The sequence below is a fragment of the Chaetodon auriga genome, chromosome 2 (genome assembly GCF_051107435.1).
Source record: "Chaetodon auriga isolate fChaAug3 chromosome 2, fChaAug3.hap1, whole genome shotgun sequence".
Classification (NCBI taxonomy): Eukaryota; Metazoa; Chordata; class Actinopteri; order Chaetodontiformes; family Chaetodontidae; genus Chaetodon; species Chaetodon auriga.
This window is the reverse complement of record NC_135075.1, coordinates 29,000,807-29,019,089: the sequence shown is the minus strand read 5'-3', so window position 1 is coordinate 29,019,089 and position 18,283 is coordinate 29,000,807. Positions and strand designations below refer to the sequence as shown.

The following is an 18,283-nucleotide window of genomic DNA, read 5'->3' as shown; positions in this document are numbered from 1 at the left end:
CTTGCATGCCATGCAGTGGGTACCGTGGGTAGTATTGAGTTTCATTCATGGCAAAAAAAAAACTTTTCTCAAAGTAAGCTGTGGCTGTGGAAACATGAATACACACATATCATGCAACCAATTATACTCTTACTAACATCCAAATGTGCATTGTCTGGAAAACGCACAAACTTTATGGTTCACAAGAAGAAGCAGTAATACTGACCGTGAAGTTTGCACTTGTAGATTTGAATATCATAGAAGGGAGGGCCAGAATGTAAGATGCTTTCATGGCAACAAACGATCTAATAAATGCACCAAACAAAACACAAGCAAACAAAATTGTCCAGTAAAACCATCACCGATGAGGCTGCTTCCCTCTTTAGTCTGCTGTTCATCAGTCCAGCTGAGACTTCAGCTGTTACTCAATCGCCCTTGTAAATGTCCTTCTCACCAGCAGGTCGTAAATAACGAACAAATGTCAATAAATCACAGCCAGAGTTTTTATAAACAATAATCAACCCTGCATGAGTGTGTGTTTGGGCACTCTGATTTGCTCTACACACCCCTTACCGTATAAAATCTCTATCTTATCTGTGTTTTCTTTCCAGATTGGCTGGCAGTCCCACCGATTGCAAACACACACATAAACCATAAACACACACTCAGCTATTGTTCCATGTTTCACTTGGAGCAGATGACATACGCTATCAGACTCCAAACCCACGGCACGGGCCAAAAAACATTCGTTTTTTATGAAATGAGACGGAGGTCCGTCCCACTCCACCCAGCCAAGATACCCAGAGAGGACTGTCAGGACAAATGATGTGTGCTATTAGTTGTGAGAGATGGCCTTTAAATGCAGGTTTAAACACAGTTGGCACAATCTGATGGTGTGTGTGGAGGTCAGGGTGAGGACTCTCTGGTTTCTTCTGCTATATTTGTTGTCATATTTTTACTATTTCACACTTCTTCTCCAGCAATGACCCAATTCACACATCCTGTGATGGTGAAACAGGACGTTGGTCAGTACCTTGCTGAGAGGCACCTTCACCACCCACATTAGCTAAGTCCTGTACTTCAACATAGTGTCTTTCTTGTTGCAAGACCTTTGCTCTTCTAGCTTCCCCATTTTGACTCCAGGTCATCTCATGTTGAACACAGATTTAACAATGATCTGCTGCAGATCACCGCAGATAATTAAAGGTTAAAGACACAAGATTGTTGGAAAAACATGTATGCTTCAGTTGGGATTCCTCTTTCTATTCTCCCCACCAGTCGGTGGTTTAGTTCAAAATTATTTAAAATGAATTTCTAATAAAAACAATCATCGGTTTTCTCCACAAAACATCAAACCCTGTCATGAATTTCATCCTCCTGCACAGGATGGGCCTCACATTCGTCAAAGGTTTGTGGCCAGGCCTCAGGCAGCGCACGTCGCTCAGATTTCCTACACTATGAGTGCCCTCAAATGCATCTTGGTGAAAAAGATGACAGATCTGCTTCAGACCGGACCACAGTTATGTCTGACGGTGATTTCTCTTTGTGTGTGCGTCCATAATAATGTGAGTCATGCTTGTTACTCTCATTTTATTTAACAATGAGTGTGTATTTTAGTTAGAAGTTAGTTTTACATTGTTTTCATGAGGTGGCTGTTGTTGACTAGAGATTATTACAGAGACTGTTGTTTACATATGGCAGTTTGACTGCTTATTCTGTGTTTGATAATCTGTGATTGCTCGCTTGTTAGACGTCACTCTTAGCCTTTATTTCTATGCCAGTGTTTACATTTCTGTTCAGCTTAGTTTCACCTCGTTGTTTATGCGAGACTTTGACTTAAATTCTACTCAGCCTATATTGCGTATGCACAGATTTGATCTTAACTTTTTAAGAACTTCGGTTGATCAATGTTTTCTTATTTCCAAAATATTCGTACATAAAACCAAACCTTTTCCAATAAGTCGACCCAGTTAAACGAATGGTGACTTGTTTCGATTTGTTTTTTTGGCTCTACAGATGGCAGATAGTTTGCATAGGAAATATGTCTTGCTGTCCTCATACTGGATTATTCCAACATTCCTTTGTGCTAAATAAAGATTAAGATTAATCCATTTAAAATAGTTTACCACTCAAAACTAATGAAACATGAAATGTGTAAGATTTCTTGTGGTTTTGTGTTGTTGGCAGGAATTTTATGTGATTCACATCCTGTTTGCTTTATATAGCTTGCATGGTTGATGATACAATGCAGCAATTTGAAGACTATGGGATTCATCATCACGCTATCGTTTTCATCATCATACTTGTAGTCATCACCACCACTTTGTTTCCTTCTAAAAAGAACATCTCCTGCCTTTAACACTGCTAACATCCCAAACGTCCTCCTTCAGCATTCATTAAATCTCTTGTTTGTGTTTGTCATTTTATTCCCCCACTCACTTGCTTAGAGACTGCAGATTTATGATGAAGATAGTTTACTTCGGAACAATGATGAGGCTCTGTGTCTCTTCATATTTGATAAGTTATTGTTAAAATTACTATTCTACTATTTCTGACATATTGTATTCATGTCAGATACTTTTCATTTATCCAAAGTTTATTTCTCTTTTTTTCCATGTATTTCTTCTTAAACGTCAATGTAAAGAAAAAAGGTAGAACGAGGAAGGAGTTGTGATGACTGAGAAAAAGGGGAAGGATAGAGAGATAAGTGGGGGCGAGAAGTCTTGAAGTGACATAAGACAGAAATTCAGGAAACACAACGTTTGAGACGACCAACTGCAGAGACAAACCAATCAGAGCAAACTGACCCAGCTGAAGTTTATTAATCTGACCGAGGATCTCAGCGTCTGACACCAACATGACGAAGAGCTTTCTTCTGCTCATCCTCTCACTGATGACAGGTAAAGTGATTATTAACACCTCATGACAGAATAATGAAAGCTGAAAAAATGGCTCTAAAAAATGTGTTTCCAACAAATTCTGAGGTTTGAACAGAATCCTGTGTTCATGTATACAGCTCCATAACTACAGCAACTGCAACAACAGGCAAAATCCTAAAAGAATTACAAACCTGTACAGTACAAGTTAGACATATAATCGATGGATGTTGCAACACTGTGACAAAGACACCTCAAAATATTATGAGAGAAATGTATTTTATAAAATCCATCGAGAGATTTTATGAAATTTATAAAAGAAAAATAAGAAATAGGTGAGAGTGAGTTTCCTAGCATGCAGGCAGTGTTTGTTTTGATGATCATATTCAAGCCATAGCTCTGACATGATGCTAACTGTGCTCTTTGTTCTGCAGGCTGTGAGGCCTCATCTACAGCGAAGGGATGCCAGGAAGGATGGGTTGAATTCACCTGCAATTTCCCAATGCAGGGAAAAACAAATAATATTGCTGTAGTTCATAAAGGAGGAAAATCCATACCAAGTATTAAAATGTACGAGTGGGAAACTACAGGCAACGTTTCCCTGTTCCATGACACAAACAATAAGAAACTCAGGGTGGTCATCAGACAACTTAAAACAGCAGACTTTGGGGAGTACACGTGTAAATCTGACAAAGCTGACTCATCAGAAGAAAAGTCTGAGGAAGAAGTGAACGTAGAAAGTAAGAAATGTTGCATCTTTTCTTATTACTGTCTCTCAGGTCCCTTGTTAAAGCACTGTGTTAAAGGGTAACTACACCTTCAGATGGTGCTAGAACCTTCTCTCCCAGCATATTAAAGAAATGCAACAGGGAGCAACGACTGTGGGCAGCGTGGCCTCGTGGCTGTGTAGTGTCTGCGGCTGGCAGTTCGAGGAAACTTGGAAAACTGACTCCAGTCTGGAGGAGCTTTGACAGTCACTAGAAACACATTTGTGTCCCTTAGCGAGAGTCACAGTGTGGTTACCTGTGGGCAAGCAGCTCGACCTCAAGAGGCTCAGGCTGTTAATCTCAGTTATCGTTACTATTCGTCAATCTAAAATATCTCATTAAGCTCCACATACAGCTCAGTTATCAGCCCATGTGTTGCAGTCACTGCCAGAGAAGAGGACTAAATCTCTCCTTCATGTACAGCATGTTTTTTGGTGCCCATCAGGCTTGCTAATGCTCAAGCTACCAGCAGTTATGTTGGAAAAACACAAACCGGGCCTACACTTGGCCACTGTTCTGCTTTTTGGCACAGCAGCTGCTACCACATTAGGAAAAGATAACAAAAATGTTTCGGAGTCACACAATACTCCACAATGACAAATATAAAATACCCCATTTAAATAAGTAATCAGACCCTTTGTTATGACACTCTCCATTGAGCTCAGGATGTTTCTACAGCCACCTGTGAATTTAACGAATTCATTAGGCATAATTAAGGAAGGCATTCACCTGTCTACTGTCTATGTAAGGTCTCACAGTTAGTCAGTGAGAACCAAGAGGTCAACAGAATTTTCTGCAGACCTGCAAGACCAGATTGTGTCAAGGCATGATCTAAGGAACAACATAAGAAAATGTTTGAAGTACTGAAAGTGCCCAAGTGCACGTTAGCCTCCATCATTCTCAAACTGAAGAAGTTTTGAACCACCAGCAGTCTCCCCAGATATGGCTTCCCGACTAAAAAGAGCAACTGGGATGGAGGGGCCTTTGTCAAACAGGTGACCAAGAAACCAATGGTCACTATGAATGAGAGCCAGAGCTCCCAATGTGGAGATGGGTGAACCTTACAGAAGGACAACCAATCAGGCCTTTCGAGTGGCCTGACGGAAGCCATTCCTCTCTAAAAGGCACACGAAAGCCCTCAGAGTTTGCCAAAAGGCATCTGAACAACCCTCAGTCCATGAGAAGCAAAATCCCCCATCTGATGAAACGAAAACTAACCATAAAAACCAACTAAACCATAATTCCGAGCAGTGTCTGTGGAGGAAACTGGGCACTGAGCATCACCTGATTAACACCATCAGTGCAACACAGTGGTGGCACCTCTGGAGAGATCTGACAACAGCTGTTCACTGATGCTCTCTACTTAAGTGGTTGAGCTTATTGGGTCTGTCAAGAAGAATGGGAGACAAAAAAGCAAGGTGTGCCAAGCTTGTAGAATCACTTCCAAGATGACTTGAGGCTGTCATTTGCTGCTTTAGTCAAGTACTAAGTGAAATGTCTGACTACTTATGTAATGTAATGGACTTTTTCAGGCTTTTATTTACAGTGAGTTCATGAAAAACTCCCAAAAAACTAATCAAAACAAACAAAAGAAAACTTAAAAGGGCGGGAAAACCTTCAGTATGCACTGTGTACCTGTATGATGGCTTTATATTATATACATCTCGTAGTTTACTGATAAAAGGCATGACAAGCAGATAGAATGGACAGATGTCCCATGTTTTACTTTCTTCTTTCTTTGCAGAGAAAGATGGCTGCCAGGCTCCATTTATTCAAACTGCGTACGAAGGAGCTAAAACCACCATCACATGTGATGATCCAGGAAACACATACAAGTCCAGAGTCAAGTTTTTCTGCAAAGACAATGATTTCATCTGTGAGGATATTTTATCAACAAAATCTTCACTGTCAAAAGGGACCAACAGTAGCTTCAACGTGTCCATCAGTGACGTGTCCTCACAGGATGCTGGGGTCTACTGGTGTGGAGTGGAATCAAATGAGGGACGTTACAGAACGGCACTCAGAAAAATACAACTGAAGGTTGAAAGTGAGTCACACACATGTGACACTTTAGTTTGATTTACTCCCACAAATATTAAGATGTATCTGAAATATGTTGTTAAATACAGTCAATGCTGTCTGTCTGTCTGTCTGTCTGTCTACAGATATTACTACCTTCTCAAGGTCTCCAACTGCTGGACAGCATTTTACATACTGGTGTGAATATCCAGGTGGTGTTTTCATAAACAAGTTCCTCTGCAAGGGAGAAGATCCATCTATATGTCAACATCTAGCTACCACTGCACAGCGCAACAAGACCTCACGGTTTTCTATGACAGACAACAAAGTGAAGGGAATCATCACCATAACAGTGAAACAAGTAACGATGGACGACACTGGGACATACTGGTGTGGAGCAAAAAGCACTGACAATGGACGCAGTAACCCATTCTTCAACAGACTTGAGATGACTGTAGGTGAGTGTCAGGACATAGTCTGACCCGTACATCATGTCATATCCACGTCTGCGAAGTACACAACTTCTGCTCCCCAGTATAAAATGTTTGCTAGCATCAAAATAGTTTCGATAACTACTGTTTACCAATCAACTTGTCATTCGTCTTATTAAGTTGCTGTATGTTAACAAATAACCATCTTTTGAGAAAAGATCCATCTGTGTTGTTGATCTGTGTCGTTGTCTGATTTATGTTTGTTTTCATTCTCCATCTACATCAACACCATCTATTATCTCATCAACAACGCATCATGCGGTTGATACACCTGCTGTTTCTTGAACCCTATCAGCTGGTGTATCTGCTGAGAGTGACGGTAAGAAAGCATGTTTGTTTTCTGAAATCTACTGTGATCATTCTGGATGGGTTTTGTGTGTTCATGGTGGTTTAAATGAAGCCGGTCACCCTTTTGTTTTGTGGTTTTGTCTCTTGCAGGTGGCTCTTGGTTAACAGTAACCATTGCTGCAGTTGTCTGTGTAGCTGTGCTGGCGCTTGTGCTTATTTTGCTAGTTGTCCGCAAATGTAAGTGATTACCAATTTGCATAACATGAAACCCACACGTTCACACACATACAAGCACACCACCCTTTTTCATGTCTGGAAATTGATATGTGTCTAACTTCCTGCACTGTCCTCATGTCTATATGCATATAGAGACACACAAACCTCAAAATAAATGAAAACACTGGTGAACATAAACATCAACAGGTGTAACTGTGTCACTTCTTTCCTGGTTGTACAGCAGGTCCTGTCCTTTCCTTCTGCCTGTTGATTTGTTTTTTTGCTTCCCTTTCTTACATTTTCTGATTTGTCATTGCCAGGTTTTGAGCATTCAAAACACATAAGAAATGGAGAGGCACAGAACAACAAAGAGGTAAGTGTGTGTGTGTGTGTGTGTGTGTGTGTGTGTTTGTGTGGGCATTTTTTATTATAGATTAGATTATACCTATGCACAGTGGTGCATTAAATGCTAATGCTAGCAGGGAAACACAATTACAATGATGATAAAACTGTAAACCATGTTAATGTAAAAATCAGCCACTGCAAGCCTGAATGACAAAAGCCTTTATTTTAACAGATATATGAAGCAAATGATACTTATTCTACATCTGAAAAGGGCTGAAAATGAATTTTGCAGCTGTGAAGCCTTTAGTAATGTGTAATTACTTGCAAGTGCTGGTCAATCAGAGAACCGGCAAAGCAAAAATGCAAGTCAGTGTAGTATAATTTCAACAGATAAACAATGGCATGGCCATAAATTCACATGAAATGAAAACAAAGAGGCTACAGCCATGCTGGCAGCTCTGGGTCTGTACTGCACAACGGTGTTTTGAGCTAAATGCTAACATTAGCATGGTTACATATTCAAAATGAGATGCTGATGTTTAGCAGGTATAGCTAATGTTTACAAAGCTGATGGGAATGTTAGTTCTGCAGGTATCTGGTCATAAAACAAAGTCCTGGATGAGTGAAAACTGCTTTACATTAAAAGATAAAGTCATAACTGTTCATCCTGAGGCAAAATCAGTGATCACAGAAGTCAGTAAGGTTTATCCTCTGGGGAACATGAATGTCTGTAAAATTTCACGGTAATCCATTCAGCAGTTGTTAAGATATTTCAGTCTGGACCGAAGTGGTGGACTGACTGATGACCTGACAGATCAGCACTGCATCCACAGAGCTACACTGGCAGCATGGCGAAAAACAACAACTTAGATTTCTGCCATTAGTGTGGTTACTGATCGCTGTTCGGGTTAATGATGCATATGAACTACTCATCCTGTGTTCTTCACTCTGCTCTGAAAGGATCGTACCTATGAAGAGATACAAGAGCGCCCCCAGCAGCCAGACTCAGGAACTGCACTGAAAACAATTTACACCACTGCCAGCTTTCCCACAATCCCCTCCTCTGCCTCACATCATCACTCCACCGTCAACTTTCAAAATAGCTCTGTGGAAGTCAGTGGTGACACATATTCTGCTGTGAGGGACAATGACCAGCGTACCAGCCACTCAGCTGTCAGTCACCCATCCAGATGCTCTGAAGACCCTTTCTATTCTACTGTCAGCAGCCCACAGCAGCACTGAGGAAGGTCCTGACAGTTTTCATTCACTGTTGGATTTTTTTTTAAACCGGGCACAGACTTTAGAGGCTACAGGATCTGCTAAGCTGTTCACTTTGATTGATTGAAGGTTCAGTCACAGAGCATCTGCAGTGACATACACCAAGTTAGCAGCTCTGCATCCAGCAACGCCGTTCAACATCAAGTATCACCTCAAAAAGGACTACAAGATTGAATCAACACCTCTGAATACTACTCACTGAAAAAGTTAATATGATGATTATAAAAGAGTTATTTTATTTCTATACGTGTGTGCGTGACAGCGTGTAAGAAATGGACAGTCTGAATCAATAACTCAGCATACATACTAGCAGTTAGTCTGTCATTGTTGTTCCTCTTGCTTATTGCTGCATCTATAGTGTTTTGGTTAAGGGACTCTGGGGCTGAAGGAACATATTAATGTGTAGAGTCATGGTCTGCTAACACTTTTCATTTATCTTCTTCTCACTTGTAAGTCCTTGGCAAAAATTTACACAAATTACAGATGTACAATGTATTTAGGTGTTTCATTGTCACCATTTAATCACTGATATTACTGACTGCTACAAGAACATCGTGAATCAAACGTACACATTTCAAAGTTTTAACAGTCACCAGTTTGCACTTGTACCGCTGCTGGTTTTAGATTAGTTTTTCCTGTCATAACATCTCCTCACACCATCATCCTCAGACTGATGTCGATGTACTCTATGTGTTGTATGTACAGTATAGGCCATGTGCAATATGTTATGCAATATCTATTTTTTATTCATCATTAAAGGATAAATGTTTTTCAACGGCTTCCTTCTTCACCGGCATCATGAATTAGCATGTTTTTTCTTTTTAATATAGTTCAATACTGTATTTGACTCACAAAAAAAAAAGTTTTTATAGTGCTCTTAAACAAGGTTTACCTTCACATCGAGCGGTCGTCTTGACCTGATAACTGATGTTACAAACTGCTTGTGTTTATGTCGCACAAAACAACAGTTAAAAGGTGCTTTTGCCGACAGAGACACAAGAAAGAAAACAAGACAAATAAGATGGAAGATAAAAATAAAGAACATTAAAAGCAGACACTTGCAAACCAGAAAATACAACTTCATTTCAGGAAAACGTAAAAGATGTTGTTAAAATTTGTCCTTGTTGGGCTCCGAGGCTGTTCAAGTCAAAAATGGACAAACATAAAGGCCAAATTACCTTTGCTTATTAGCCTCAGCTGTCAGCAGCTCACAGGCCTGCTCAGAGGACCTCTGACTCCACCCAGTGCAGGCTGTTGGTCTGTATCATTCTGTCACTTCCTGTTTTCAGAAAGAACATTTCCCCCACTCTCTAATCGAGCTCATCTTCCCCCAGCTGTGCCGACTTCCTGCATTCATTCATTCATTCATTCATTCCACCATCGTTCAGTCTCTCTGCTGGAGACTCCAGTGACATCCATCCCCTGCCACTCAACAGCCAAACCTCCTCACACGTCCCCACCGAGATAACGTTTTTCTTGCGGCTGACCACGACAACGAGCTCAGAACAGCCTCATAACTACTGAATGACACAGGCAAGAACTGGTGAATGTTGTGGTTTTGGGTTTAAGTTACTTCCTGTTTTATGTTGGTTGCTCTTTCTTCTCAGGAGTCATGTTTTGTTGAACTTCACCCCTTAGTCCCTCTCCTACCCGTAGATTAGTTTCACCTGTCCCTCATCAGTCTTCCCTCTCATGTATTCAGTCGGTGTGTTTTCACTCACTGCCTGTCTTCCTTGTGCCATACCAGTTCGTGATACGTTGGTTATTTTGCATGACATACGGGCAGAAACACGATTTACTAAAAGAAAATTTTACCTGGGTTGTACTCATATAAAACCAGACCTTTTTGTCAAAGGTCAACATTTAGAATGTGATTAGTTCACTAAACCATAATCAATGCAAAACAACGGCAACTCTTCAGTGAACTCTGGCCTCACAGCTAGAAGGTCCCGGGTTCGATTCCCGCTGTGGGCGCCGCGGCCTCGAGGGAAAGGAGCCTTTTCTGTGTGGAGTTTGCATGTTCTCCCCGTGTCCACCTGGTATCCTCCTTAAAAAAAAAAAAAAAAAAAAAAAAAAAAAACACTAAAAACATGCAAGAAGATCCCCACCTGACCAATGGTGACAAAAGAAACTGGGTCCCCGGGCGCCGGTCGGATGGCTGCCCACCGCTCCTGGTCTGCCGCAGAGGAAGGACGGCCAGGATGGGTCAAACACGGAGGACAAATTCCACCAAATTGCATGGTGTGTGCGTATGTATGTAATGTGTGTGACAAATAAAGGGGACTGTCCCTCTGATTCTTCTTCATAAGGTGTTACAAACAAGTGTAATCATTCGTTCAGGATGACCATGGCTTCATTAAACTGATGAAGGTGGTTCGTGCACAAGCTTCAGTTAAACAGAGCAGATCAGCAGGGGACTGTTGATGCTGTGTATGTGTTATATACAAAAACACAGTGACAATGAAAGAAAAATTGAGGAAGAAGACAAGAAGGGGTGGGAGTGACTGCTAACCACTAACTTGTATGATCAGGAAACTCAGAGGGTGCAGAGGCAACAGATCAACTAACAAATAAGAGGAGCTGACAAAACGGCCTGGAGAACAGCATCGATACTTTCACTGAGGATTTCAGGAGCCACCATCAACAAAATGAGGAGCTTTCTTCTATTCCTCCTCTCACTGATGACAGGTAAAAAAAAAAAAAACACTGCTGTCTGACTGCTGATATTAGAGATTTGATAGAAACTATCAAGACAGTATCATAAATAAAGAAATTAACCACTTTCACACATCCTGTTGTTTCAGCCACTAATTTTGGTTAAAGTATCAGTCTCAATGCAGCACTGATTTACAAACTAAAACCAACGGGGCCAAAAAACAGTCACATTTAATATTATATATAGATAAATCTATGTATAAATAAACAGTGATACAACCTGTAGCCTTACCACACAGGTTATATGTGTGATTACATGTGAATATGCAGCTGTCAGAGCTCATGATTTCAATTCAGTACAAAAATGGGTTGCGAATATTAGTCAATGACAAGAATTCAGACTGACTTACTGTGCCAAGTGTGCCTAAAGTGGAGAAAACAAAAATGGAAGTGAAAGTCACATATGGCTTTATTTTTTGCCCATAAAAAAAATGTCTGTTTGATCAAAGGCGCCAAACAGGTGCAACAATGCAAGCTGCCTTAACTGTGACAGCGACATTGTGAACTTTATGTTTGTTCAATGTTACAGCAGAATTATGAGGGACAGTGCAGTTAATATATAGGTGAATTTAAAAAAAAAAACACCAGGTTTTAAGATATAAATGTAAATATGAAGCCATCAGACCCACGTTTGCATAGTCTTAGTTATAAACTCATTCTCAACATATCAGAGACGTACAGATGTGATGGAACACACACACCCACTGAAAAGTCTGGAACGGTGCAGCTTAAAGTGGATGCCCTGCTTTTATTATAACTAGTTAACTTGCTAAGTTGTATTGTCAAGACAATACTTTCATTTACATACGTCAGAGCTCAATCCAATCAGTGTTGGCCTTTAAACAACGCAGCCACGTCTTTAAAGCTGTGTTAACTATGTACTGGCCGCTTGGGAGAAGTGGACACAAGCTATAACACACAGCATTTACTTATTATCATCCTTAAAGCTGACATGGCTCCTGAGGCAAATGTCTGGCTCTTAGCGGCTAAATGCTCCACTGTGTTGACCAGCTTGTGGCTAACTGTTCATCTGCTGTCTGGTGCTGGGAAAGTAGTGCACAGTGGGTCTACGAGAGCTTTGTTTGCTGAAAACAGCCTCCTCTGATGAAAGCAGTGAGTCAAACAAAACAGCAAAATTGTACATAAAACCAAAAACACTGCGCTGAAAGATGATGAAACACTCTGTTGAGTTGGCTGATCTGTTGGGGGAAGAAGGGTATTTTTCCACAGCATCATTGTAGCACAGTAACATAAAGTTAAATAGTTTTAATACTGAAAAACAGTTGATACTAGTGAAGTCAACTATAATAACTCTGGGATTGTTTCAGTGTCTGAAATAATGTCAAGTTTTATCCTTGTTTGATCTACAGATCGTCAGGTCTGGTGTGGAGTCAAGGGATGTCTACAAGGATGGGTTGAATTCTCCTGCAAATATCCAAGATCAGATGGAAAATATACAAATATTGATGTAGATGATCCAAGAGAAAAAGTCACACGAAGTAATAAAAAGGATGTGTGGGAAACTGAAGGCAACGTTTTCCTGTTCCATGATACCAGAAATAAAAAACTCAGGGTGGTCATCAAACATCTTGAACATGAAGACTTTGGGAAGTACAAGTGTCGATTTTACCAACAACATCATGGCTCCACCCCTGACACAGAGGAACTCGATCAGGCAGATGGTGAGAGACGCTCACTTTTAATGTGTTTCTAATTGACTCGAAATTAAAGTTTGTTTTTTGAGGCGCACATCAATCAAACAGATTTTATCCTATTTAAATAACATATATATATTATTATCATATATTAATATATCACACGCTTTGAAGCCCCACTGTTGTAGACCTTTTAACAATTTCTCCTCAATGGCTTCAGGATTTGTTTTTTCTTTTATTTCTAATTATTTAGGCAGTCTCCTAAATTCTTGCTGCATTTTATGGTTTTGTATTTTCTTTGCACCAGTGAAGCACATTGTAATGCTGCTTTTGAAAGGCACTATAGGAATACAGATTACTTAGTTTTGAATTTTTCACCTTCCTTCTTTCTTTGCAGAGAAAGATGGCTGCCAGGCTCCATTTATTCAAACCGTGTATAGAAGAGCTAAAACCACCATCACATGTGATGATCCAGGAAACACATACAAGTCCAGAGTCAAGTTTTTCTGCAAAGACAATGATTTCATCTGTGAGGATATTTTATCAACAAAATCTTCACTGTCAAACGGGACATTCACTCTCACAGAGACCAACAGTGGCTTCAACGTGTCCATCAGTGACGTGTCCTCACAGGATGCTGGGGTCTACTGGTGTGGAGTGGAATCAAATGAGGGACGTTACAGAACGGCACTCAGAAAAACACAACTGAAGGTTGAAGGTGAGTCACACACATGTGACACTTCTAGTTTGATTTACTCCCACAAATATTAAGATGTATCTGAAATATGTTGTTAAATACAGTCAATGCTGTCTGTCTGTCTGTCTGTCCGTCTGTCTGTCTGTCTGTAGGTATTACTACCTTCTCAAGGTATCCAACTGCTGGACAGAATTTTACATACTGGTGTAGATATCCAAACGGTAGTCTGATAAAGAAATTCATCTGTAAGGGAGAAGATCCATCTATATGTCAACGTCTAGCTAGCACTGCATGGCACGACAAGAACACACGGTTTTCCATGAAGGACGACAGAGTGAAGGGAAACATCACCATAACAGTGAGAGAAGTATCAACAGGCGACACTGGGACATACTGGTGTGGAGCAGAAAGCACTGCGCCAAGGCAGAGCAACCCATTCTTCAACAGACTCCTGATGACTGTGGGTGAGTCACATCATTTCACTGTGAGGATGATATCTGACCCTTGTTCAGATTGAATGAGGGTAACTAGAAACCTACAGTAATTACTGCTTGTTACTTCATGTATTTACATTAAGTTTCTTAGCTATTGTAAATACATGCTCATACTCAACCCTGACAACTTTAACAGTGGGAGTGAAATTTTCATTTCTTATTGTTACAATGACTAAGAATGTTAATGCATATTTATCACACAAAGGTTTAATATTACTATTATCTATTACTATTATTAACATTAAAATGGCCTCTTCTCCTGGTGGTCTTTCGAGTGGACACTGTTAAACCAAACTCCATTCTGAAATGAGGTGTTTTACGGTAAGGCAATATTTTTTCACAGTAAAGACCTCACAAACATCCCCACAAAGACTCTTTTCTTCTCTCCCAGAAAGCAAATAGCACATTTCCCACAAGAAAAAGAGAGCAAAGGAAAAAGAGAAAAAGAAAAGACTTCGGTCTGAAACTTTGGTCAAAGGGTTTTCTTGTATACTTTGAGTATACTTGTATACTCAAAATACTGAATTATGAAAAAATGCTTTCGTTTGTCAGGTCTTCCAATAACAAAAACAACTTTCTATCCTTTAATGAGACGTAAATGTATGAATGTTTCATGTAAACAATTATTCACATTTTTTGCTTCCAGTACCAACATCTCCTGTTTCTTCAACCCAGTCAACTACTTCAGCATCTGCTGAGGGTAATGGTAAGACAACACGTTTGATCACTTAAACCTTCAGCTGCAGAAGAAGAGGAGGAGGAGGAGGAGGAGGAAGATGTTTTCAGGATCCAAGGACCCTGAAGGAGCTAAATGGAATTCAGTATCATTCATTTTAATATTTACAGCTGTACGTTTCCTACTGTGACATGTGGAAACGTCTGTTTAACAAAGTTGTATGGCCACACATTCTCTAAACGCTATTCTTTCACTCATTATGAAATAAATGCTTTCATTTGCCAAGCTTTCCCAATTTCTTTAAAATGTCTATCCTTTGATGAGACGTTCATTTATGAATGTTTTTATTCGAATGTACTTTTTTTGCTTCCACTACCAACAGCACCACCAACATCTCCTGTTTCTTCAACCCAGTCAACTGCTTCAGCATCTGCTGAGGGTAATGGTAAGACAACACGTTTGATCACTTAAACCTTCTGCTGCAGCAGAAGAAGAGGAGGAGGAGGAGGATGTTCACATGTGTATATATTTATAGTTTAATTTCTGTTAAATTGCTCTACACAGACACTTGCGGATGATAATGGTGCACTGAATGTCTTTTAAACAGGTCTTGATGCTTTCTTTGTTGTGTGGTTTGTCTAGCAGGTGGCTCTCAGATCGTCATTATCTGCGTATCTGCCGTGCTGCTGCTGCTGTTTGTGCTAAGTTTGATCCTTATCTACAAACGTAAGAGAATTATTGCCAGAAGCAAAACACGAACACATTGTACACACAAAACGACATTTCCATCTAATGTTGTCACGATACCAGATTTTAAAACTTCAATACACTACTAGTATAAAAAAAGTCTTACATAATAGAGTTTTTTTTCTCTTCTCTTATTAACAACATGTACACAGTGCTAGTCCAGAAAAAGTATCTGTACACACACCAACACATTTGTTGGTTCACGTTTACATCTTTCTGATAAAAACCTGTTTTTTTATAGCATTGGTACTTTCAATGCTATCAAATGTAGAATTAATGGAAATCTTAGTGTTTTAAATGTGGTATCAATACAGTATGAAAGTATCGACCCTTCTGACGGCCTTTTTTCCATCATCTGCATCCTGTGACGATGTCCAAAGCAGACATACTGTATGACGCTAGTGGTAAACAGACACGATGCTTTTCATGTCTGGAAGTTGATTTTTTACAGCTTTCATTTCTTCATGTCTGGGGATACCTAGTAGCAGTTAAGTCTCACTCAGTGAAACCAACCTCAGAAAAACAGAACTAGTACAATTGTGTTCGGTCTTACATCTACAGAACAGCAAGTGCTGGTTGTAAGTAAGGCAGGTGAGAGGTAAGTGTGTCTCAACTCGATGAAATTAATCCCCATTATGTCCTTTTGCTTGTTGATTTCTTTTTTTCTCCCTTATTTCTTTCTGCCAGGATTTTCACGTTCAGAAGACACAAGAAATGGAGCGACTGCACAGCAAGTCAGAGAGGTTAGTGTATAAATGTATGTCTCTGTATGTGCTACTGCATAAGGTAGTATTCATAAAAAAGTATGAAGTAAAACTGAGTGATCCAATGGCTTTCACCCAGGACACTGTGTTACCAAAAGTCAATGGAATTTGTGTGGAAAGTGCTTAATGCATGAACCGTATTTTTCATTCTTCCCTGGAAGGATTGTGTCTACGAGGAGATACAGGAGTGCGTCCAGACGCCGGACTCAGGAAATGCAGTGAACACGATCTACGCCACTGCCAACTTTCCCACAAATCCCTCTGCCTCACTGCATTATTCCACCATCAACTTTCAAGACACCTCCAACAAAGCTGGTGGTGAGGCACTAAGCCTCAACCCCAGATCTGCCTGTGAATACTCTACTGTGAAGGGCAGCCAAAGTCCAACCTACTCTACTGTCAAAGAACCATCCAGATCTTCACAGGATCCTCTCTATTCAACAGTCACCACGCCAGAGCAGCAGTGAGCAAAGATCAGCTGTCAGGAATTTATGACATTTACTAAATGTATGGTCAAGATTTCAGGTCAGTTTTTTGTGATGTGGTTGTTTAGAATGAAATCCAGTTCAGACGTCAGGAATTCCACCAAGGTTTGTAGATGCTGTGCTCTGTTACCTTAAACCCCAGTGATTTGGAGACACACAGGATTCACTTATTTGTCCGTTGTGGTCACAAAGATTTGGTGACAAGACTCATCTGTAATGACCAAATGGGACCTTTGTTTTAATGTGCTCCTGCAGCTCAGCTTGTAGACACTTCAAATCAACATTAGAGCCTCACTGATATATCGCCATGACTGATATTATCAGCTGATTTAACTTATCAAAGATACTGTACGTGGTTTTGTTGTTTGTATTGAATGATCAGTAAAAAGAAATGGCAGTACAGAAATGCTAAAATATGTTTGATGTTTTAACTATCAGAGGTCCTCAACCACCGGGCCATGGACCGGGCCATTTGGTACCAGGCCAAAAATACCAAAAATATTTCATTGATCATCAGAGTCTGAAAGAAGTTTTATTTTGAAAATCAGACGCATGCACCTGTGCCTCTGTACACTGTCAAACCGCTCGTCTCGGTCATGTGATATGGTAATAAAAAAGTAAGCCAACAGGCTAGCAAAAATGAGTAAAAAACAAACGTCTTTGGAGAGCTTCTTCGGAAAGGGGAAAAGGCCAAATGATGAGATAAAAGAAGAGCCTACAACTTCCAAGAAAAAAAAGCCGCATTTAAGAGACTATATAAGCAGTCCTCCTTAAAAAATTGGTTTATCGCTTTAGGTGTTTCTCACGCACCAAGCCCACTCTGCGGCAACAGGCTCGCAAATGAGGCGATGAAGCCTTCAAAACTGCTTCGGCACATGGAGACCAAGCACCCTGCATTAAAAGACAAGCCTTGAAAAAAAAAATGTTAACAAGAAGAACAGAAGCAATTACTGACGGCGACCACATCAACAAATGCGAGTTCACTGAGCATCGTCCTTGGTGGCATTGCCAAGGCAAAGACACCTTTTACTATCGGTGAAGAATTGATCCTGCCTGCTGCTAAAGACATCTGCTGTGAACTTCTCGGAGAAGCTGCAGTTAAAAAGATAGCACAGGTGCCTCTTTCGGCCAGCACCGTCGCTAAGCACATTCAGGCTATACAGCAGAGGACATAGAGACACAATTGTTGGTGAGGATCAATAAGTCACCATGGTATGCAATTGAGGCTGGTGAGTCTACCGATATTGACAACAAGGCAATACTAATTACAACAACTACATTCAGTGTAATGGTGAGTTGTATTTTTAATAATCTGTATTTATTTGTTTCTATGCCGGTCTGTCAAAATATTGCTTTACGTGAAACGGGTCCGTGGCGCAAAAAAGCTTGGGGACCGCTGGTCTACATCACAGTTCGCCCACCAGCCACATGGCTCTGGGGGAGGCGATGTCGGTCGGTCCATTACTCTGGTCCAGAATAAAATATCTCAGAATATTTGATGGATTGTCATAAAATTTTGTACAGACACTCATGGTTTCCAGATTTTCCAGGCAATCCTAATGACTTTAGAGCCTTGATTTTATTTTTTATTTCACTTTGAAGCCATCTGGTGGTAGTATCAAGACTGACCCTGTTGGAGACACTAATGCATGCCATCACCTTTCATCAGGACTATCTCCGTATCTTCAGAAATGCTTGCCATGAAAATAAACTGAAAGATGCAACAGTTACACAAATGTACACAGTTTCCTGTCTTTTAGTGACATCAGCAGTGATGCCACAACAACAGTG

The 18,283-nt window shown here is 40.3% G+C and overlaps 1 protein-coding gene across 1 annotated transcript; it reads left to right on the top strand.

The window, feature by feature from the left end:
- The first annotated feature begins 1,441 nt into the window (after nucleotides 1–1,441).
- LOC143332136 (polymeric immunoglobulin receptor-like) lies at nucleotides 1,442–8,963 on the top strand. Its single transcript, XM_076749421.1, has 9 exons — nucleotides 1,442–1,544; nucleotides 2,624–2,879; nucleotides 3,290–3,595; nucleotides 5,367–5,669; nucleotides 5,788–6,099; nucleotides 6,428–6,451; nucleotides 6,571–6,657; nucleotides 6,957–7,009; nucleotides 7,942–8,963. The coding sequence occupies exons 2-9, from the start codon at nucleotides 2,837–2,839 to the stop codon at nucleotides 8,221–8,223; spliced, it is 1,410 nt and encodes a 469-aa protein (XP_076605536.1). The 5' UTR covers nucleotides 1,442–1,544; nucleotides 2,624–2,836; the 3' UTR covers nucleotides 8,224–8,963.
- The last annotated feature ends 9,320 nt before the right edge of the window (nucleotides 8,964–18,283 follow it).

What these genes read in the sequence shown, in the direction of transcription:
- LOC143332136 (XM_076749421.1), top strand. Translation starts at nt 2,837, where the DNA reads ATGACGAAGAGCTTTCTTCTGCTCATCCTCTCACTGATGACAG. An exon ending in CAGACTTGAGATGACTGTAG is followed by an intron (nt 6,100 to 6,427) that starts GTGAGTGTCAGG and finishes GAACCCTATCAG; the next exon opens with CTGGTGTATCTGCTGAGAGT. An exon ending in TGTATCTGCTGAGAGTGACG is followed by an intron (nt 6,452 to 6,570) that starts GTAAGAAAGCAT and finishes TGTCTCTTGCAG; the next exon opens with GTGGCTCTTGGTTAACAGTA.